This window comes from Camarhynchus parvulus, chromosome Z (genome assembly GCF_901933205.1).
Source record: "Camarhynchus parvulus chromosome Z, STF_HiC, whole genome shotgun sequence".
Taxonomy (NCBI): domain Eukaryota; kingdom Metazoa; phylum Chordata; class Aves; order Passeriformes; family Thraupidae; genus Camarhynchus; species Camarhynchus parvulus.
Window position 1 is genome coordinate 55,342,074 of NC_044601.1, and position 24,610 is coordinate 55,366,683.

Genomic DNA, 24,610 nt, shown 5'->3' on the forward strand with positions numbered 1-24,610 from the left:
CAAGATGATAGCATTGTACAGTCACAGAATTTCAAATTGAAAAGGACCCACACCTCCCTTTTGATCACATGACTATTGAAAATAAACCACAGGATCAAGAGCATCCTTCAGATATTCCTTGAACTCTGAGAGGCTTGGTGCTGTAGGAAGCCCTTTCAGGGATTGACTATCTTCTCAGTAAAGTGCCTTTCCCTAATGTCAAATCTGAATTTCCCCAGTGCAACTTCATTCCACTTCCTTGTGTCCTGGCACTGGTCACAAGGGAGCGATCAGCACCTCCCCTTCTCTGCCCCCAGGAGGAAAGTGTACCTTGCTGCCAGGTCCCCCCTCAGCCTTCTCTTCTCCAAGCTGAGCAAGCCAACTCAATTATACACTCAGTGTTGCCCTTGAGACTCTTCACCTTCTTTATCCCTCTCTTCTGGACACACTCTAACAATTTGATGCTCTTCTTCTATTGAGACACCCAAAACTGCAGATAGCACTTGAGATCCGCACCAGTGCAGTGTAGAGTGCGACCATGTTCAGACATCCTGGTTTTCATTGTATGCATTAAACTGCATGGTATTTTTTCTGCATCCTAAGCCAGGATTAGCCATATCTAAGTGATGTTGTTTAGCAGGGCGGGTTTTTAAACTTTTTTTAAAGCTGGTGTAAAATAAGTAATAGGAAAGCAAGGAAACTATATGGATTGTACACATGTTCTCTGTCTTGGATTTCAGTGCTTGATGACTTGCCTAGAGTTTATGTTTATGTATCCAAATTTAACACAGAGCGGTGACTATTTCCTGTCATCTTGCTCCTAAATAGTGTTTGGGGCTAAAAATCATATAAAGCAGTATCAGAGTGTTTTCTCATGGGTCATCAGAGGAAGATACAAGAGTAGTAAATGCCCACATGATGTTCTTCAGTTGGTTTTCATATGAGTCCTGTGTAAACTTCAGAATATGAAAATCTATAAATTCTTTGCATTTCAGAAAGGAGCATGTACATCAGCAAGGCCAATTTTACTTCTACAGATAGAAAAAAATCAAAAAAATTTAATACAGGCTGTTACAACATGGCTGTTTGTTGATAACTGAGACATGCATGTTCTCAGTGTCAGAAGGATAGACACACAAATAAAACTTAAACTTACGTACATTTTTATGTGGAGACGTGTAAGGAAATGTTAATGGATCCTTTTGCTAATTCAGTTGTAAAATCAAAATATGCAATATCTGGTAAAACAGGGATTAATACTTGAAATAAACTAAAATCCGTATGAACAGCAGCTCTTCTTTTTTGGCTATCCTTGCCAAACAGCTGTGTCTCGCTCTTGAAGGCTTGCCTCCCCACACTTTTCTTCTCTTGTGGCTGGGACAGAGATTTCATTAATTTAATTCAGCCCCAAAAGGACAGAGAAAATCAAGTGAAATGCTGCATCCACTGAAGACAATAGCAAACTCCTCCTGACTTTTGGGAAAAAGGATTCCCCTGGGGTACCTGAATGTATGTACATCCCTGAAAAGAGCTCTGTTACATTCTTAAGAAAAGATCTTTTTGAAATCAGAGGAGATGGAGCAGGAAATTGCATGTTGAGTTGGGGTATTGTTAGGAACTGCCTTTACACACAGAAATGACACTTTTGGTAGTGAAACACTGTTGAGGGGTGTAGCCAGGGTAGATGATATCCATTCTATGTTAGTACATTATATCCATTGTTAGAAAACAAATTGTACACTGTTTTCCCATTTTAACAGTTGTGCTTTAATGAAGAGAAAAGAACTAACAGTACGCTAATGGAATAACATTCTGCTTATAGCTAAGAGGGAAATACTGAGAGAGCAGATAATTGTTTTAGAACTGTGCTCCTTCAGACAGGAGAAATCAATAATCACTGAAGTGGAAAGGGATGACCAGTTGAAAGGAAAAATAAAAAGTTTGAAAGGAAAATCTAGGAGAGAGACCTGACTGTGATTTAGTAAGGATTTAGTCTGTGATTACATAGTCTTTTCCATCTTTTGAACATAATGATGTACTTTCATTATTTGTTTTGGTTTGACTTTCAGAGATAATGTTTGCTTTATTGTTACCATGGTGCAATGAATTCCTTTGTTTTTGAAAAAAAAGGTAATTAATTATTTAGGGTTTCTTAACATGAATAATATTTATCATTGTTTCTCCTCGTATAAAGAAACTGACTACTCCGACTCCATAATCCAAGGGGCGTAAAAGGGATGAGCATCATTTGTTGAAACTATATGTGAGAAATATACGACCTCTATGTGCTGGGTGCAGATGAAATAGGGTATCAGCCCCAGAAGAGTCCTCTGTCTTCTGTCATGTTTTGTCCAGATTGCCAGCAGGGAGCCAAGGATGATCCATAGCATCCATGTCTCCTGCTTCTCAACAATGAGCTGTTCTGCAGCTCATGTTGTAAAGAACAAATGAGCAGAATAAGTGCAGGACTTGAGCAAAACACAGTTTGAATATTTAACATGAGGCATGTTTAAAAAGACAACTTCTTTATTTATTTTTAATGTATTTATTTCAGAAATAGAAGTCAGATGGTAGCCAGTCAAACCACAAAGGATTTCCCAGAATGATCGTGACTGTGGGTTGGGATTTTTTTTTCAATTTTACTTAGCAATGGCATTTGAATGTCTAGAAAACATGTGGGTGACCTAGGAATGAATATTATTTTGTTTTTCATGTCATCAGAGGAGAAGGAGCTGTATTTGTCAGGTTGATTTATAAAAAAAAAGGTTGTTGTTTATTGCTGCTTCTGGGGCTGGGAATATTAGAGCAAGTTCCATGCAGGTGGACTCACCAAGTGACAGGGTCATTTAGGCAGGTGAAAAATTGTCCAGAGTAATTTCAAAATTGTACTTCAGGGAATACAGCCTGGTAAAGAATTGAGTAAGTGCTACTCCACATCCAGCACGGCTCCCTGCAGCCTTATTGTTTATAGAGCATCTCTACAGCACAGGAACTGTGTAGACAAATAGATTTTGTAGCTTTGTAAAACCATGACTTCTCCTGCTCTGTTTCCTTCCTAGAGTGATGCTACACACATGCATACCCCACAGGCACACAGCAGTTATGCAGCTGGAAAAGTATTTGGAGATAAAACATTATCTGTCTTGTGGGATGGGGTTGCTTGGAAGCTCCTCATATTTTTTTTTCATCACCTCATTAGAAAGAAGAGGGGCTGATAAATAAGAGGGTCTGCCACCACCCCCACGAAATACTTCAGGACACCCTGACTCTATGAAGGGTTCAGCTTACATACGTGATCATGGCACATGGGCAAACCTGGAAATGTTGTAATCAACAACAGACAGTGCCAGGAGAGGCAGCCCTGCTGGCAGCAGGCTGGTGCTCCTCCTGGCACTCATCACTTCTGTTGCTCAGGGATGTGCTTCAGTGCTGCTTTTTCCATCCTTGTCAACCACATGTGAGGTGCTGTCACCCAGTGCTCCCGATGGCACTGCCTGAACAGTGCACAGTGTTAGCCCATTTCCATGCATGATGAGTTGGTTTTCACCATGTATTGGTTCTCCTCCCTCCTGCCGCCTCTGTGTTCTCCACTGTTGACTTCCTGGGCTATTAGCTGTACCACAGCCTTTGGAAACACTTGAAGCATGTAGTGCTGGTGCTGCCAAATGCAATGATATAAATACCTCTCCATCCCACTGCCACTCTGCAATTGCGTAAATACTGTTCTTGCTGTTCGCTCTCCGTCACAGCACAGTCACAGAAATGTAATCTGCAGCACAGGGAGCACACAGGATAAATGGCTCCAGGATTTAGCCTTCTGGAAACAAAGGGTTCCTGTAATTTAGGATTAAGTTAGTAAAAGGGAGATGATTAAAATATCATTGAAAACTTGCAAACTCTTGCATTTTTATTGTAGGCCTTAAAATAATGTTTTTCTTTCACTCTCCCATTTCCTGGAGTTGAGTGATTTTGCAAATATCTGAGACTTATTACTATTTTCTTTTTATTTTTTAATAACTATTTTTAGCCATCAGTTTCTGAGGGAAATTTGATAGGCATGCAAGTATGAACAACCCAAAGGATATTTTTAAGTGAATCACAGGTTTTGCAGAGTAACCTAAATCACAGTAATACTGGCTCAGAGTTGGCAATACTGCTACAATGTGGTAGTTGAACTACTGACCTTTTCATGGTAGCCATTGGGTACAGTCATTCTAAAAAAAGGATGGAAGTGTTACTTATTCTGGATTTGAGACTCTTTTATGAATATTTTTATATATAATACTCATGTTCTTTATTGGAGCGTATAAAAGAAAAAAGAAGGTATGGCACAGGGACAGGATGTAGAAAAAGTAGAACATGGAATAGATTAACTGAAATTGTACTGCAGGGATGCTCTGGAAAACAAGAATAAGAGAAAGCACAGAAATTAGGGGTAAATTCTCATCTACTTACTGAAAGTAAATAGTTTCCCTCCAGATGTTTAGTAACAGAACAGTCTGACTTTCAAAGTATAAAGTGAGCCAATATCTCAGTACTAATTTGGAATTGCTTATAATTGGCAAAAGGAATGTAAGAATACTCTTTCCTTAAAAATAATTATATTCTTTTAGAAATCTTTCTTTTCTTTTAAATAAAAGCAACCTAGAGAAACCAGAAAAGGAAAACATCAGTATGCTTAGAGCTGTGATATAGGATTAGACAGAAACAGACTGATGGAGAAGGAAAAAGGTTGATTGCAGCCTGTATTGTAGAGGAATGCATTCAGCCAGCAGCAAGTAAGTTCTTGCAATGTAAATGGAATCAAATATCCCAAGGAAATGTTCCAAAGTTTTCCTTCTGTTCACGGAAGAATTAAAAATGTTGGGGCGCATGGGATAATTCAAAGAAGAAGAGCATGTCTGCTTCAAGTTCTTAGTTTTGCTTCACCACATCTTTTCCATTGGCTGCCAGGCTGCTGCATATGAGTTATGCTGTTGCTCATGAGCCAGTTTGATTCCAGCTGCACTTTGGAGACAAAGCAGCAGGAGGCCACTGCAAAAAGGCTGTGCGAGGCTTAGCATGCTAATCCCCCTAAGAAACCAAAAAGTGAAGTGCATTTGGTTCCAAAGAGGTGTAAAATGAGAGATGTTTTTGCTTTGTGCTGTGCTCAGTGTTGCAGTATTTCAGCACAGCATTGAATCCTGGCCTGTGATGTCAAAGAAGAGCTAACACAAGCACCAACCTGCACCGACCATCCTGATGTGAGGGGGCTTTTATTGCTGATGTGCTCGCAACAAGTTGGAACTGGAGCTGGGGATCAGAGAGTTAAAGGCTGCATGAATTGCTCTTGAAAGCAGATAAAATTCTGTCACTTATAAATAACAAGCTGTGAGAAAGCAGCCTAAATTGCTGAGCCTTCAGCATTGTGGTCTGGGTGGGATATTTACCAGAAAGAGCTCGCTGTTGGTTGCTAAACCTGTAAGGTTTGCAGAACACAGAATGGAGCATGTACTTCAGTGGAGCAGCCCACAGCTGATTTTTCTGATGTCCGTGTGGATCCACTGGGAAAGGCTGTGGACAATCCCACAGACAATCCCCAGCAGTAGATCAGTGCAAGGAATGAGTGCACAGAAGGTTGTTCCTGTCACCAAGTGCAGGCTGGATTTAAATATTGGTCTGAATGAAATCTGGCAATAACATCTAGAAAAGATCAGCAGAAATGTTGATGCATGAAATCAAAGTAGTTGAGAGGGCAGAAGTTTTCCTAGGAGAAGCAATGGTGTGTGTGGCCTACTACATGAATGGCCAGCTGAAAGCCATTAATTGTGCAAAAGACGTTTATTCGTGTAGTGTTCAACAGCAGATCTCTCAAGACTGGGCAGTCACATAAAATCTGACTCTAACAATGAAATGTTGAGACCAAAGCTCTGCCGAGAGACCTCAGGTGATCACCTGGGGTGACTCCAATGTTAGCAGGAGCTCTGGTAGGGAACCAGAGTCCACTTTGGAAAGTGCAGTCTAGTGGATCTATCTTTTTCCATTGTTCCCATTAGGCATTGTGTTTAATGAGGTTAGCTAGTTAAAAAATAACAAAAAAAAAAGTTACCAAATATAAACTTTGAGAGACTGTATTATAGTAAACACTGTGAGAGGAACTTACACATTAGGCATGCTGTACACTAACAGTTTACTTTTTAAAGCAGTTTTATTTTTCAAAATAGCTTTGCATAATAGAACCATGTTACGTTTTAAAATTATTTAATATTAATTTATTTTATCAAAAAACAGTGGAACAAATCTAGACACAATAGCCCCTCATCAGCCTGTTAAAATTGCTAGTATTGAAATGTAAAATCTAAGTTGATTCTGTATTGAATGCAGAAAAATTTTAACCATCAGACATGAGTGTTAATTTAAAATAGATAGAAAATACATAAAAATAAAAAAACCCAAACAAGACCATGAAAGAACACTGGTTTCTTCTTACTATATTTCCTCTTTTCTAATACTACCTATATGTCTATTTTGTCTTTCAGATTTTTTTTCTCAATCTCTCACTTTTTTAAGCTGACAGGCTATCTATACAAAATTTTAGTATTAAAGGCTGTGAGCAAATCATATTTGTGTACATGCAAGCATTCTCTCACTTTTCCAAATAATGATAGACATATATTTATCAGTTGTTGAACACAGAAAAATAGAATAATTCAGCATATGGATAATTCAGCTCAACGTAGTTTTATGTACTAAACCAAATAAACATAGTATTTTTGGAGAGAGACTATCATTTGCAAATTTCCAAAGCAACTTCTTTAAAATGTTGGTGGTTTTTTTTTTGTTTGTTTGGGTTTGTTTTGTTTGTTGGTTTGATTTGGTTCTTTGGCTGTATGTTGCTCTTTATCATGCAACTGAATTCCTAAATTCTGCTGGTGATTTTTGAGGCAAGTTATTAAGATTATGATTCTGGTGTGTTCTTTGTACCTGCCCAGCAATCTTATTTAAACCTTTAAAACTCTAAAAGATGTCCTCCATGTGATTTTGAGTGGCAGTAAGATTTTAACTGTAAACTTTTTTTTTTTCACAATTTGTGCATTTTTGCACCATGATCTTCACTTCCTACAAAAAAGGTTCTCTATAATTTCATTCAATTAGCTATATAATTTTTAGAATAATTTGTCAATATTGTGAAACATTGACTTAGATCACAAATCACTGATTCCTTACTGGAAGAATTATTTATTCACATACGTACTTTTACATGTTATTTCCTGGATTTTTATGCCTTCAAGTTACTATGATATATGAGTGACTATTGTAAGATTTTCATCAGAGCAAATGAATTTCATATGTTTAGGGCCTTAAGCATTCAACTGTTGAACAGTTCCAAATTTCATGCAATATTGTGCCTTAATCAACTACCTTGAATTGTACTGATAGTGTTAGATTTTTTTTTGTAACTATTGGCCTATGAACTCTTCAGTTAAATTACTAGCAAAAGCAAAATTCATATTCCAATGCAGTATGGAATTTAACATATTTCATTCACAGCTTAAATTTATTCTTAACAACTCAAATCTATAAACATTAAAACAATTGTGCCACATAAAGCAACATTTCTTGGGCTTTTCAAAAGGAAGGTATTGCATGCTATTAAAAGAAAGCATTTAGAACCAGTTTCATCTCAGAACTTTTATTCCACAGGAAATTTAACATAATTATTTTAATTTTCAATTCCTTGCCCATTATTTCCATGTTTGGAAGATTAACCTCATCAGCTTCAGAAAGACATCAGCTTAAATTCCCCAGAAGAAATATTCTTCATTATTTCTATTGTTTTCAATGAGATCATTACACTGCCATATTATAATTAGGACAATTGATTTGAAGCTCTGCTATGTGGCAATGTGAGTTGGGGAGAAGGCATCACGTAAAAAGAACTGTGCTTAATGAACCATCCACTTAAATCTCAAAGTGATACTTTGAGGAGGAGTTAGGATCACAAAAGAGAAAACTTTCTTTGGCTTTTCTATGCTCACTTTCCTTTGCTTCCCAAATCTGCATCTGCTGAGACATGTGACATACAGATCTACTGAAAAATTTGTTCTACAACATTAGTTTCAGATACAATTTTTTTTAATGTAAAAATTTCCAAGTTTCTGTGTACATCCAATCTTCTGGTACTTCATCTACTATGAAAAAGTATCTGATTTCATTTTGTACTCACAGAGATGGGAAGATAAAAATATTACTACCTTAAAAAAATTAAAAAAGAAGGTCAGGAAAATACTGAGGTTGAAAGAAGTTGGTTACATGTGTCCCATTTGTACAATGATGATTGTAAAAATATTTATAAATTCATAGAAAGCATTGTAGCTGCTTTGTATTTATTAATTTTGATTGAATTATGCTGTTTGATCCAGGGGCCTGTGGTCTGGATCATTTTCCATTCATTGCAATGTCAGGTACAGTCAGGGCACTGCTCTATTCTCTCTCTTAAATACCTGTCTCTTAGGAAAAGAACTAGTGTGCTGAGGGTAGAGTGTAATTGCCACCAAAGTTGTGCCTTAAAAGTGAAAATAAATTGGGTTCAGGGTTTGAGAGACTTGAATGATCAAAAATGTTGTAGAATAATTTTATGAAGCGTGCATTTTTTGTGAAGAATTTCCTACTTCCTAAGGTTTTCCCTGCATTGTCTTGGCATTTAGATATATTTTGTTGTAGATTTCTTGGTAAATGTAAGTCTGGTATTTATTGCTTGTTTCAGATCTAATGATGAAAACTGCTCATGTAAGTGTGTTAAAATTGGGGAATATAGACTTCAGAATCTGATACTAATTTCTAAAGATGCAGTCAGGTATCTGATGTTTGAAAAGTTGTAGGCAGTGATTTTTTTGGGATTCACATTGCTTGTTCAACTGCCTTTTTAGCATAGTGGGAATCCCTGCCTTGGCAAAGACAGAAGGGGAAAAACTTATTTCTCTTCTCTTCTTGCTGCCAAAGTACATCCTCATATTAATAAAAGAAACAGTTCCTCTTGCTCAGCTAGTAAGAAAAATCTAAAATAATATTTTGGGCCATTTACAGACTGGCTATATCTCCTATCTGCCTTCTTTTTAAGATCTAAATAATTATGAAAGAAAATAAATGTCCCTTTTAGCTCAGCTCCATGCTCAGAGGTCTCCAGCTTGAGTTCAGTGATGCTGTCAGAGGAAATATTTGACCCATCAAGAAGTTTGAACTGAAGCTCAGGTGATGCTGATGCTTGAAATAATGCTGAAGTGGGAACAGACCTATGCTTCTAGCTGCTGGAACTATCAGTCTCTACGTTCCTCTACAGTTCCAGTGTTGTTTGCCATATGGTCACATTCTGTTTGGTACTATGACTTAAGAAGAGTTACAGCTGAACTTTGTCACAGAGGCAGGCTGTTTGTAGTCTATGTTTATGTCTTTCTGACAGCTGTGAAATGTTTTTGGTTTGCTTTTACTTTGCTTCACTTCAGATAAATGCTTAGTCTCATAAGGTACTTTGTGTCATCAGTATAAGTGATGAATGAGACCTCCACCTCTGTAGAAGCAAGTGAGAATTAGCGCTGCTGATTTTATTTCAGAATCCTGAATCCTTTGTCATTTGCTTGCTTTTTTCTTTGTAGAGATAAAGTGACTGCTACTCTCTATGTAGTCATTAAGACAGGTCCCCCACATTTATCAGATGAGGGTAACAAAACCACACATTCTAATAGTGAAGTCATGCCCTCTGTGTGAGAGTTAATATTTAGTATAGCATTGGCCAATTTATGGTATTTTATATGGTATTTGCAGAATTTATAGATGGTAAATAAATATTGCAGGACTTAAATATGGTAAATAAATATTGCTTTCTGGTTATATGTGACCTTTTCAAATCTTGCCTAAATAGTCCTTCAGCAAACTAGTTTTATTAATTCTTTCAGATTTAACCTGTCACATTTCTATTTTGTTGTTCTGTTCTTTTTGATCAGCAGAAGCTGGCTTCTATTGTACATTTCCTTGAATTGGAATAAATGGGACTCCTATTATAAAACCTAATGTCAGACTGACTCCATCTAGAAAGTAACAAATTTTAAAGGTCACATAAAATAGGCCATTCTCAGCTCTTTTTTTTTTTTTCTGAATATGTTTGATTAAAAATAGTTTGCTCTGTTTATTAAATCACTGGTGTTTTCCCTTCAGGGCCAACTAAAGCAGATGCAGATCTTTTCATTTGTCATCAGCTTAAGGTCACAAATACAATTGGATTAGATAATGCTATATACCTTTTCCCACTACTGAATTATCAATGATAAATTATCTATCATAAAATTAAGCACACATATCAGGAGTCAGTTGAGTGTAAAATGTTACCCTGAGGGCATAGCCAGGCATTTCAATCAATGCGTGTTTACATCTGCTTGTGCAGATGTATTTCCAGTGTAGAGTGTGATAACCTGCAATTCTCAAAGAAACTGGCTTTGGTAGGAGTTGAATCAGACCCGTGGTATCCCAAGTGATATTTATGAAGAATATCTTTTGAAGTTGATTTGTCAAATACGAAATACATAAGTGAAAAAAGCCTTTCGTGGTTTAAAGAAGATTGAGAGATGAATGCTCAAAAAGAGGCATTGTGCTCTCCCTTTTATATTATTTTATTTCTGGGGAACCTTTGTTGCAACTAATATCTTAAAAGTAAACATTCAGCTCAGATAGGAGAATTCAGATCCTACTGTTTCTAATCTCGGTTTAGTTGGTACTCTGAGGGATAAAACTAATAATTTTGGGCTGACCCAGAGACAGAATCAAAAAAATCCTCGTCACTTTCATAGCTGTTATTTTGCCCTGCAGTCTAGCTTGGAGCTTCACTTCTGGAAGTACAGCTTTCAGCATGCCTTCCAGAGCTGCCCATGAGCAGCTCTCCCTTTTTCCCCACTGTGGCTGTTTAACATTCCAGACTCCTCAGCTCTCCTGGTGCAAGTGCCATTTCATATTGCCCAAGGCAGGTTGCAGATCTCATTTGAAGACTAAACCTGAGATAGCTTTGTGATGCTAAGCGCCTTTAGTACTTCTGAGAAGTAGAAAAGGTATCTGCATTAACTTAATGAGGTGAGACTTGAATAAATTTTTCTAGGAAATTCCAAAGATCTTTCCTTCATTTAATCAGAATTAAATTCTGATGATTTATAAAAATTAATTTTTCTATAAACGGAACCTATAAATCTAAGACAGTGGAATAATTATCCCTGAAAGTGTTCAAGAAATTACTGGATATGGCACTTAGTGCCATGGACTAGTTGGCAGGGTAGTGCTCAGTCAAAAGTTAGACTTGCTGATCTTGGAGAAGACATCTTTTCCATCTTTTTCTCAGTTCTGTGATTGTGTGATTCTGAACTGAACTAAAAATCACAACTGAACAAATATTACATACCAATTATCAGAAGGCAGAAGAGGTAATCTGTGCATTCCATGACAGCAGTTCAACAGCTTTTGTGTTCACTTGGTTAAACTGTATGTGTGCTATTAATTTAATATGACAGCCCTAAAATGCAATTAGCACATGGGCTGGTAAGACTGGAAAGGTTTTTCCATCTCAGGCTCAGAAATCAAAGTTGGCGGGACCAATTTGATATATACACTCCATTAAAAATGTGAGGAAGGAATAGTCTGCTTTCTGCTTCTTATGTGGGAATAAAAAGAGTCATTAATAAAGTGTGGGTGAAAACTGAGATAAAACATGTGAAGTCTGACTTCTTTAGCAATTTCTTATTCTTGTGAGCAATATTGTGCCAACAGACTGGAAACTGTTAATCTGTGGCTCCATTTCAGCCATTGTTAGAGGCATTGTCAGTTATTCAGGAAAAAAAATTAAGGTTTCCAGGTTATTGATAAAAGCCTGTAAAATTAATAAAGGAAGAAATTATGAGTTCATAGAAGTGAGTTCACAAACTAGATTTTTTAAATTTTCAAGTATTTGGAAACTATGAAAAATGACTGTACTATAGCGAAACACATGCAGACAAACATAACAAAAACTGAAATGAAGTTGAGTATTAATTAAAAAGGAGAAATATTTATGAAGTTTTTCCTATTATATGAAACAAAACTGTGGGAACAGTTAGTTCTCAGGAGGATTTTAAATTTTTCTCATGAGCAGTAATCTTAAGTAATTCTAGTAAGTTTTTTAGAAATGTATCATCCAAAATTTACTCTGTTTCTGGCTAATATTTAGGTATGAAATTAGGAATCTAAATAAAGTGGCCAGATTTTCAAATGTATTTTGCAGCTGTAATTTCCTCTTATTTGCGTGGCATTTTTGCATGGTAAATGTTTAATGATATCCAAGCATTTACATTTAACTACGTGAGTGAAGGGCTTAGGAGCTTAACTTTAGTTGTGTGCAAATGTTTGAGTTATTATTGTTATGAATAGTATCTTGTTAAAAAACTTGTTGAAATTGAGAGACTTGAGCACCCATCTGTTCTTCAAAATCAAGGTAAACTGATTTGTGGTCTTCTTGTATTTCTTTCTATCCCACTGGAGGACCAGCTGATGGGCAAGACACCATTTCCACAAATGAATGGCATTAGTTTCCTGTCTTCCAGTTTATCTCTGAGAAAACTATGCTTCACATATCTCCTAGGAGTTTTAATGAGGTTTAGCTCATTAATACAAGAATTGTAATTTGTGATTACCAAAAAAAAGCTATAAAAATATGGCTTCTTTTACTCCTTATTTATGGGATCACAGTCAATTCCTGAATGGAAGAACATGAAACATGCAGTATATGACTTCAGTCCAGAGGGCATTTTGGCTATAGTCTAAAAAAAACCATCACATCCCACCCCTCCCACCCCCTAAGTGTAAATATGTCAATACAATACTACAGGCAAATATTACTGTTTACATTGAACAGTTTATGCTTGCAGTATTTAATTTTTTTTTCCAACCAAACACACATTTCCATAAGTTCCTTTTTGGAGAAAAACTATCAGATACTGTTTGCTGGAGAGTGGGTATGCAGAGATTTTTTAAAATGTTTTTCCAACATTTGCTTAAGATTTTTTTCTGTTGGAGTAATCTTTTTTAACACAGAGGCGTCACAGTTATTAGGATAGACTACACAAATATTAAAATATATACGCAAAAAATAAGCAATAAAAGAATGGTATGTTTTAAAATGCTGACAAAATGCTACCACATAATGCAGTCTAGATAATATCCTGCAGATGTTCAAGCATTTTTAACTTTTTAACACTAAGCTTCACAGAAGCTACTTCTGGAGCAAAGTTTCAGAAATGATGGAAGTTTGCAGTGTTTTAAGCAGACTGTTGGCAGTCATTTCCTTTGATGTATTTGGTTTCATACAAAATTTCTAACCTTTTAGCATTCTTGCAGTATGTGACCATTTTGGCAGAGGTACACTAATAATGCAAAGACTTTGAAGAAAACAGTGACAAGATAAAACAGTCCTGGAAAAGCCCAAACCCAGCAGCACACTTCCTAAGCCCATAGATGCAGAGTCAGGATGAGGATTCGGAGCCTTGGATATATGTGATTGCTGGGTTTTGGACTCTGGAGAGTTTTGACAGGTCTTTCCCTGAGTCTCTTACAGTAAAGCCTAATAGGAAACTTGAGGGAAAAACTTTGACACTTTTCATGTGATTAGGAAATATCTTCTCTTTGCAGTTGTAGTACAGGAACCATGTCGACAAAGCACAACCCAGATGAGAGCTGGTGTTCCAAACCAGTAGTAATCCTTGCTATTTTTTCCAGTTCTTCAGAATAAAATAATTTCAGTGCATACATCCACTATTTTGGTTCATAACAGCTACTGAAACTGAAGCTATTGAAATGGCTGTAACAAAAATACATTGCTTAGCAAGAAAAATGCATAATAATGACTCTTTATTTCCATTTCCTACTTCTAAATATCAGTGTTCTCTTCTCAATTTTCACAGCAGATAGATGATATTTGGATAGTATTTATGTTGTCAGCCTTTATTTCCAATGACTGTTGAACTGAAATTTGGAATGCATTCTCTTTAAATCCTCTAGACTGAAAAACATGTTTCGTACATAGTGTTATGGTCTGAAGTATGTTTCTAATAATCAGGTTTTCCACTTTGGGATTCAGAATATAAACAAGGACCAACTCCCATGAACAGAAAGTTAAAGACACCACAATGTGCTCTCCATATTTGTACTTGCACTCGTTTGCAATGTGGACACTTTACCTCTACTTTTAGTTTAGACATGTAAAATTTAGGACACAGACTTTCCCTCTTTTATGTTTGATTATTTTTTTTTTAATTTAAAAATGCAAAATTTCATGTACCAATATGCCTATATATCTCTAGCCATCTGATGTTTTCAGTCCTAAATCCTCTGGTTTCTATCTCTAGCCACACTACTAAATAGTATTTTATACTTAAAATTCTATGCAACATGAACTGCACATTCTTTAGTTTCTAAATATAACTCCTGCATAGTGATAATTATGCATATTACAATGTTATGTATTTATCTTTAGTTGGTTGAATTGTTTAAGAAATATGAAGTATGTCTGTATTTATAGCTTGGAAGTACATTAAAACCAATATAGTAGAGAAGTGCTAAATGCATTTTTTCATACTATATCAACAGCTGACTGCTGCTCCTTATACAAATGCTGTCCAGCAAATTTGCCCATGACAAACTTGAAAATGTCTCTATTGTTTTTGAGAATTTTATGTGTGATTTACTGTAAGACACCTTTCAGATGTAAATTGTTTGTGTCTTAAGAATGGAGGAATACATTGAAATCCAACCTACTGTATTAAATTGATATGAATTTATCTCCTACAGTAGCCTATGCAATAGCCATGGAATTATCAGTATTTTAGGAAAATGCTAATTATTAAGAGCTATCGACTACCTTTTTTGTCATTTTTGATTGGTGAATTGGTATATGCAAATTGGATTAAAAGTATAAAAGTAGAAGACAAAAAATGTAACACTTATATTGTTTCTTCACTCAGAATTTTGTGCATTTTAGAAGGTAATGAATGCAAAAATGAATCTTCTGAAGGGGTCATTAAATCTCCCACAACTTTTGGGTATTTAAATACCAAACTCATAGGCGAGTAATGGTATCACTAGCTTTACCGGGTATTTTTTAATTTGTGAGTCTTGCTTCAATTGAAAAGAGTAGGAGGTTTTTAGAAAACACTTTAGTGGGTGACTTCTATCCAATATATGCCTTTTTCAGGAGCTTACATAACACTGGCATGCAGCCAAGAGTCAGGTGTGTCAGTATGGTTCTCTGCTAAAATTAATGTGCTCATATTAATGATCCTGCCTTAGAAACCTCACCTTTTTTAGAAGTTCAGGATGACACTTCTTTTCCTTTAAGCTGCCTGATGAGAATGAAATGAGTTTAATTTCTGATTTGCAACATGTACATCACCTGTAATTTTTGTCCGCAGATTTTCCATATGACATACGATCTGGCCAGTGCAGTGGTGAGAATCTTTAATCTGATTGGAATGATGCTCCTGCTCTGCCACTGGGATGGTTGTCTACAGTTTTTAGTACCATTACTTCAGGATTTCCCACCAGATTGCTGGGTGTCCCTAAACGGTATGGTTGTAAGTATTGTTCATTTTTCATTGTGCTTTCTAAACATTTTTCTAAACAGTTAGCTTCAGAATTTAGTGTAAAAACACATGCCTAGTAATATGCTGCCCTGCAATTTATTTAAGGTTAGTTTCATATTTTGTTGGCTCACTTGCTAATGAACTAAAGTTTGTTTTGTAATCCTCATGGTCAATAAAATTATATTGACTCATTGTCAGTAAATGAGCCAGAAAATACTTTAAGTTTTAAAGTCATCCTAGTTTATTAACCTTTATTCCCTAAAAAAAGCCACCAAAAGAAATATGGATACACTCAGTTCAGCACTGCTTTCATTTTAGGCCATAGTTTCAGAATGCTGCTGAAGGTAGATTATTGGCATTAGTTTCATGTAATGTTATCCTCAGTTTGTAAACTTCTGAGTCATGTAATGATCCATTGTTCCAAACACACAGATCAAGATTTTTATAAGTAAAATAAGATAAATAGGGTCAGTTGTAGGATAGTTTTCTGTGTGGGAACAGAATGTTCAAGGACAGAATATGACTGTGCGTTATTTATAAGGACGAGTAATGACTTTCTATTTAAAGGACAATGGCTGTGAAAAATACTTTTTTTTTTTTAATCAAGTCAGATAATGTGGCAGTATACAGAACATTTTTATAGGAGATACAGTGAAATTGTTGGAATGGGTCTATAGCCAAAACAAAAAGCCCCAAGCAACTCTCTCATTGGTGATCTGAAAGTATGTGTCTCTCCAGTTTTTGTAATCTTAGGATCCATAAACCATCATCTTTATTGTAGATGGCCATCTTGCTCAGTGTCACATATTCCTACTGTAGAACCATAACAGTATTTGTTCCTTTAGGAACATTAATGTGGGAGCTCCTTGACTAAGCCTGTCAGTCATACAGACAAGTATTTGCAGTCATCAGGCAACATCTTCAATGATAACCAGCATGTTTGCTGACACCTCATTGTGCCTGCTTTTCTAAAAAAAATACTGACATATCTTCAAAAATGGGATTGCTACAATAAAAGTAGGTCACCACTGTGCTGACTGGCACATCTTTCCATTCTGCTGTATTCTGTGTTCTGCTTTCTAACATCCTCCATTCATGTTTACAAAGCATAAATTTTCTACCAGCTTTTTAAAGATCTGGATGAAAATCGTGCTAGCAAATGAAACGAAGTCTTGGATTACACTTAATTGAAGTATTTAACTTTTAGAAAACACTAAAGTATTAAATTTTCTCTGCTCCTTAAGAGCTACATTCAGTCTTAAGAAAGCTGTACACACTATGCACATGCTCAGACCCTTTTTTTCTGCCTACCCACATTCAGTTTTTTTTTTAATAGAAACAATATTCTCTCTCTACTGTTCACATAAACTTGGAAAGATCCTTTCTGAAAGTTGCAGCACTAAATTTTTTTTTATCAGCAACTGAATTTGTTTATGTTGAATGAACACTGGGGAGAAATTAAAATATAAAGAATAATATAAAGTTCACAGCATAGGCAGTATTTTAGGCCAGAGGCAAGAGAAAGAGAGGTGGGATGCCAGCCTGGAATCAGGAGCATATTTAAGACAGCACTTAGGGAAAACATAGAGACCTTTCTAGATGTGGCATGGTGTTACAAGACATTTCCTAGTTGTTTTCCAGTCTCTGGGGATGAATTCTTTAACACTAAAAAAAGACAGTGAAGCTGTCATGGGATATCAGTCTTCTAAAATGATAGTGGAAACAGGAGGAGGTTGATAATGATGATGATGATGATGATGGTTATCTGGTTTTCTGGTGCATTCAGAATCTAACTGACAGGGAACTTGTTTGAAAGAGTTTCACATTCCTGATACTGCAAGAGCTTTGGCAAGAGGGAAGCTTTACTCTCCTGGTATACTGTAACATATAAAAATTTAATCTACTCTGAATTTTAACTTTTGATACTGAAATGAATGCACCTGGTAGTGGGGGTTGGATGCAAAGTAAAATTTTAAACTTATTAAGTGTGATCACTGGCTTGAAGACTTATTTAAACCAATGTGAGCTCAGCCAGAAGAAAGTCAGTTTTTCCAAAATGTAAGTCAGTGGCAAGTCAAAGCTTTTGCAGATAATCTGTTAATAAAGGAAGTAAGGAAGTTGGAAGGATGACATGGTGTCTCCTCAACTGACACAGCCCAGCCTACTCTTCCAGTCCATAGCTCCACTCTGTCTTGCACATTAGTTGCTTCAGGCTGCAGACTGAAAGAACTTTTAAAAGCCTTGTCTTGGAAGCTGTTTCATCTGTCTGAAGTGATACACGCAAGTATCCAAATGCCTAAGGCATGCTCATGGTTTTAATTTATAAATACTGTAAAGGGAAGTAAGATAGATTAAATTTAATGTCACAGAGGAATAGGAAAGTGAGCCCAGGTTGCAGGTTGCTTAGTACCTCTTTGAACAATGTAACTGAATGAAATTAAAACAAAACAAATTAGTTGGATTTTTGTCTTTGGAAGGTCACAGAAACCTCATAGTGCAACACAAAGGAGATGATAAAATGGAAAGCCCTCTCTGTAAAAGGGGATAAGATCATCCCTGGTTAACACTATACCAACCTACAACCTGAGTAGTTCAACAAAGTTGTTCAGATCACATTGCTATACTCTCTGCCATGATAATAATCATGAGCCCAGATTGTATCTGTACTCTCAGCTTGAACCTCTTGGCAGTTCCTAACCTAGGCCCTCATCTTGCAATAAAATGACTGCCAGAGCTGACATCTTCCAGAATATTGGTGTACGGGCCATTAAAAATAAGAACCCTGGTAAATACAGTGTGAAAGTAAGTAGCAGCTGTTTTTCCCCCCCATGCCCCCTCACTTTAAGTCACATTCCAGCCCACCCATTACAGACAAAATAAGAGTAAATTACTTGTAGGAGGGAATATAGCTCTTTGATGTAGTTTTAGTTTTTTTTAAACACTAGGCTTTTTTAATTCCTAAAGAAGGTCTTTTCTGACAAAGTTTCACAGACTTTCTTAATGATGCTGCCTAATTTCTCCTTGGTTCAGAAAGCCTATTATCTGCAGCTCCCTGTGTGATTTATCCTCAGCTTTCTGATCTGCGTTGCTTTAGACTAGTGTCCTTCCATAATGACTCATAGACTAAACATTTTTGTCATGCCTCAGAGTTTGAGCCAGTTGTTCCTTAGAAAATTAAGACTAAAACTTTCATATATACACAGAACACTAGGTACACACAAAACCAGAAAAGCTCAGTGGTCCTCTGCTATAGTCAGTCTATGCAAACCAAGATTCTGCATTCAGTTTCAGGTGCAGTAATTGCAAAACCAGTGTGTGGGTCCCAGCTGATGATCTCACCTAGTCATGTCTTATATGGGGAGGGTTTCTAGGCAAGCACAGGTGAGAGATGACACTTTTGTCTCTGATGCCATCTGGCTATCTAAACATCAGAGCCTGTAATAAAGCATACCTTGCAGCAGATCATTACTAACAATATCTAAAGATTCCCAACCTATACTTTCCTGTCTGTATTTGCACTAATTAGTATTAGTGCAAATTAAGTATGGCTAGTATGCATTATTATGGTTAGGAAAACATGTGAAAGGAATATATAGGAAAACATATTTACGTGGGCTTTATAGATCTTTTTATTTATAATGTTTCCTTTGTAAGATAAAAATGTAGTGGAGAGGTACAGAATTTAACGGGAATGGTGAGTTTTTTAAAAGCTAAAAGAGATTGTGAAGCTTTTGGAATGCCTTACTTTTCTGGCATTTCCCCTAGCAGTCAGCCAGTGTTCGCTCAGCAAGAGCCCTTCAGGTACTCTGATTTATTTTGTTTTGTGTTTTCCTTTCTGTCCTTGCAGTTGGATTGTTTACAGCTCTTGGGGTGTTCTGGGATGGATTTAGTAACCTGGGATTTTGCATTGTATTGATGCCCATTTGTGTCTCATAACTTCCTCAGGGGCAATAGAAGTCAGACCTTCTTCATCTCAAATGAAGCAATGCTAGTAAAAGAATTTGGGAATTTCTGCTGTAGAATCTGGAAGTCTCTCTCATTATAGAATGAATTTCTTAAATTAATATTTGATAGGGAAATTCAGAAAAGCAGGAGATGGTTAGGATTTATTATGCCCAAAGAACTATGCTAGCATACATGTAATATATAAAAAATCTATTTAGTATACTACCCAAAACTATAATTTTAAATATCAACATTTCTTACTAATGAGCACCATTTTCAATTACACTATCACTTTTTTTTTCAGTAACATCTCTGCTTTACTTATTGGAGCTCAAAGATTTCATTATAGTTATTTTGATATGTTATTCTTCATTGGACTTTTTCCTTTTTGATAATACATCAGCTTAGCACCTTCTTCCCTATAGCTGGCAATTAGGGAAGCTAATTTTCTCATGACATTTTTCTGCATTTGATCATTATGTGATAATCATCATTTAGAGCTTCACAAATGTTTCTGAGTGAATCTATATCTTATATTGGGGGCTTAAAAAGTATGGACCATATGGGAATCACCTGATTCCTAGAGGCACTGAGGATCTGATGTGGTATACTACTGTTCTAATGTATTTTTTACTCATATATTTATATTAATGTGTGTCCATTTAGTTAGTGCAGTGCATCTTGGAACAGATAAAAGTGTGAAATTACGAATCAGAGATGGGCTGGGATCAAAATTAGTGGAAGTGCTCAAGTTAGATACTCTGTTTACAACACTATTTGAAAATACAGTAATATCAGTAACAACAATATGTAAGTGACATTCTTAGGACTAAGACACACAGGTTTTTAAATCTACAGTGAGTAATTATATTGCTATGTGCAGCTGTTCAGAATTCAGTTGCTGGTGTCTCCTGCCCTTAGCACTGACCTAGTCACTGAGGTCAGTCTGCTTCCTCCTGCATTAAGATGATGAAGTAATGACCTGTTTCACTGGTCTGGCATGAAGTGATAGACCTAAAAATATATTAGTTCAGGAAAATATATTAGTTTGTGTGATTTTTCAGTAAAAGAAAGTGCAGAGGAAAAATCTGTGGCTATGCAGTGCTAAATGACAAGGTAGGTTGAATGCAGACTGAGGACATGCATTAACTGCAATACCAAAGTTTTATGCCACTCTAGTGGGGACTAGAGAAATAGGGTATCTGAGGACACTGTTGATTTAATTCAGTGTGTCGTGATCAATGAATGGGAAAACAAATCAGGTTCTCATTTTTACCGCAACTGCTGAGAACCTAGGAAGCCCACATAGGTTTTCACTTATGCTTTATTCTGTTCTCTGACAGGTTAGCAGTTAGTCTGCTTTTGCAGGCCTAGAATGGCAAGTGGTAATAATTTTAATAACTTTTCTTTCCAAACTCCTTGTTTCCTTCCAACCTTTTTGGTGTAATATTCTGTACATTTTTTGACGTCTCATATACTTGGGCTGTATTTTTGACATTAGATTTCTGATGTGCTTAAAAAAACAGTTGTTAGATTTCCCCAGCCTTACAGTTACTGAGATTCCTTTTTTTTCTGTATATTATTTCTGCCATTAATATCTTCTCAGATTATAAATGTTACTTTATTGTCTTAAGGCCGTGAGCTAATTCAGATGTAAAACCATAAGAAGTGAAAAATAAACGTGCAAAATCAATTACAGAGAGGCTTAAAAATTTTTAGAAGTTTTACAATAGGGAAAGTTATACTTTAATATCTGAATTATAACTTCCTCAAAAGGGAAAATAGTAATTGAGAGAAGGTGTTCCCAGCTGTAATCACAGAACTCCACCAACTGTGAGAACTGTTCAGCATTGCAAACTCAGCTATTGTTATAAGCCCTGCCACTTTACCTTACTCTCACTAAAATGCTTAAAACTAATGCTGTAGTATTGGTGTAATTATTTAATGCTGCTGGTGATAGTTATTTCAGTAGTTATTAGTGCCTAATGGAAGGGTCTAAATTAGGACAGGTCTGTAAGTGTTGATTGTAGCACTGTGTTGCTGATGTGATAATAGGTGCTAAAGAGGATGACTTCTCTAATGAATTAGTTGGCTGCCTTGCATGCTTCTGTTTCTTTCAGATAGAAGGCTGTTCTTCCCTATATGGGATGAGAATAATGAAACAATCGTTTAGAGGGAGCATAAAAAAGCAAGTTGATACACTTAAAAGATTCTAACTTCCACGCTTTTTCTGTGTTTTTGAAAGAGCTAGTAGAAATATGTCAAGGGGCAGATGCAAGGAAAAACTTGCTTTATTTGTCATCAAAATTTGGTTTCCATGTTTCTCTCTCAAGAATCAACACAACTCATAAATGCTAATGCTGCAGTATATTGTGAAGGGATTTCTGGTCACTGTAAACTACAAAATATTTTATGTAAGCCTTACACTGGAAAGAATAGAAGAAATTGCGCATAAAGTTGTAAAGCCTATTGTTGTGTTTGATAGACATCCAAGGGAAAAATAACAGACTTCATAAAGTGTGCCCTAAGCCATTTCTTTAGTAAAAGATGTGAACTAAAGTAAAAACATAAATTGGACCTATCATGTTTTAAGACCTTGTATCCCACATTTACCCTGGAGTAAATATTCAGGAGGTGTTATAAGCACCACATGGCCAAAAGCAGATTCTCTGTTGTAGAAGAGAGTGTTCCCTTTGTTCTGGGGGGAGCTGGATCAGTCTGCTTTGCTCCATAAATTTAAAATATTTATCTGCATGAAGTTGTACTCTGGATTGAACTGGAATATAAATGTGAAAAAATTACTTGGAAGTAGATCTCCCTGGGTGGCCTTTTCTCTTGTGATTGGAGTATCCAAAAACTGAATTCTTGTAACTGAACTCTTCATGCCAGACCAGGTTTCCCAGAATAAACCCAGTGTAGATGTATCCAGATGAATACCATTTCTATACAGCTGCTCTTCAGCAAATCTTCCCCTTTTTCATTGAAAACATTAATGAAAATGCACAGCCTAATTCATTATCCATATTATTTAAGGCTGTACAAAAATGTAGTTTGCACAAGGTCCATATTTTTGTCAAAGGGTCATTATCAGAATCAGATTTTCTCAAGAGCACTGATTTTACTGCTTTTACCTGATGGGTTTTTCCATATCAAATTTGAATTTTCTACACATCACACATTCAACATCTGACTAATTCTAATATTTAAAATGCATCTGGAGAGAAGTCTCTACTGGGATGCAATTAGACATGAAAAAAATGGCCATCTGAAATTGCACATTTAGAATGCTTACATTTCACATTGGAAAAAAATCAAAGCAAGATACTTTGTTCTGGTTCACATAATTTTAAACCAATTCACTCTTATATGAGAAACTTGAGATATAGGTCTGTGGCTACCAGACATATGTCAATAGTCTATAGGATCTGTAATCTGGATTCCCAAAGTCCCAAATGAAGAAAAGAGGGGTTTATAATATTTCTTTTTAAAATCTGGCTATTTATGAACTTCTCTCTCCAAGGAAATCTTAATATTTCATATTTTCACTTTATTTTGAATTTGAATGAAGTTAAAAGTTTCTCTATAAAACTGGAAGTCTTAATGTACATTCAGTTCTGGTTACCAAAACATAAGGAAAAGCAGGAAATAAAAGACATTATATTTTCTTCCATTTGTTTTAGCCTATTAATTTTCCTTCATGTCTGAAATGGTTTTGCCCATCCTGTTTATACATATAAACCAGGGATGTACACAGTTTATTTGGGTGTAGGGTGCATGTACTTTGTCTCTTTTAAAAATACAGGATAATTTTCTTTAGGATTGCTCTCATCCATCTGTTTCCTGCTTTTCCTTCTTTCTGCACAATATACTCATTTGAGCATATTCAACCTGAACTAATTCAAATAGAAACCTAAAACTTTCAGAAAATTGAATCTAATAGAAATTATGAACAAGATTTTGTATAGGAAAATGTTTATATTTTCTGAAGTATACAGCATCTTATTTATTATGTTTATTTATTAATTTTGTTGCTAATGAGTAAATTTTTAATATCGTCTAGATGTGTGTACAGATTTTTACATATTAATTGTAAAAGCAAGCAATGAATACTTTTAGTATCAATAGCTTAAAATACTGAATGCCCTTTACACATATTTTGCTTTCTTTCTGCTATCTGGATTTTTATATTTGTTCATTTATGCTTTAGCAGATATTATTGACAACATAAGGAAAAGAACCAAGCCCTATGGTGAAGCTTTCTCTGGCCATGTGCCATGTTTAATAATTTTCACTGGGTTTCTTTTTCTCATGTGAGGGGAAAAGCAATGTTATCATTAAAAAATTATTAGTATTTCTCAAAATAATCTTGCATAAATAATGTACTCAGCTATCTAATTTAGCTGCAAAAGTAAAACCATTTCCCCTCAAATTTAAAAAAAACATTATTGACATTGACTTAATTTTTTCTCTTTGTTTTGAATCACTGGTGTTTATTACAAAATGTTCATCACAGTCTCCTGTGAAGTGGATTGGAGCAGAGAGAGATATACACCATGAGGCCCTGTTTAATAAGACAATACTCCCTGTATTTTGGGGTACTGCTGACATGAGAGAGTTGCTTTGAAACAATCTCTTTGAAAGCCAGCAGTTGGCATTTGAATGAGATAAGAAAACGATGCCCATATTCTTCACAAATGACTCATGTTCCCTTTCTAATCCATCACATTCATCATTTTAGTCACTGTGCTTGATCTTTTATATTCAGAAGACGATAAAGTTAGCTTGCAGTTGAGGGTAGCACTTTGACAATAGTACATACAGTCAAAACAGGATTATCTACACTGTATAGGTAGGGGGAGAATTGACTGATTTTGAACAGCTGTCTACTTAGGAGTGATGTTTTCAAGTGGAGTGCACTCAGACTGCTAGTTCAGTTTTACAAAGACTAATTGGGTATGCTCAGGAATAAAGGCAGTGCACCACTCATTTGTCACTCTTTGCAGTAATATGTAATACCCCTCTCCTTATCTCTAATAGTCAAAGACTTAAAATTTTTCTCT

The 24,610-nt window shown here is 35.9% G+C and overlaps 1 protein-coding gene across 1 annotated transcript in view; it reads left to right on the forward strand.

Moving 5' to 3' along the window:
- HCN1 (hyperpolarization activated cyclic nucleotide gated potassium channel 1) overlaps positions 1-24,610 on the forward strand; it is a 192,196-nt gene that overhangs the window by 87,521 nt on the left and 80,065 nt on the right. Inside the window, 1 exon segment of the mRNA XM_030969114.1 lies at positions 15,435-15,596. Within this exon segment, the coding sequence (XP_030824974.1) occupies positions 15,435-15,596 (162 nt within the window).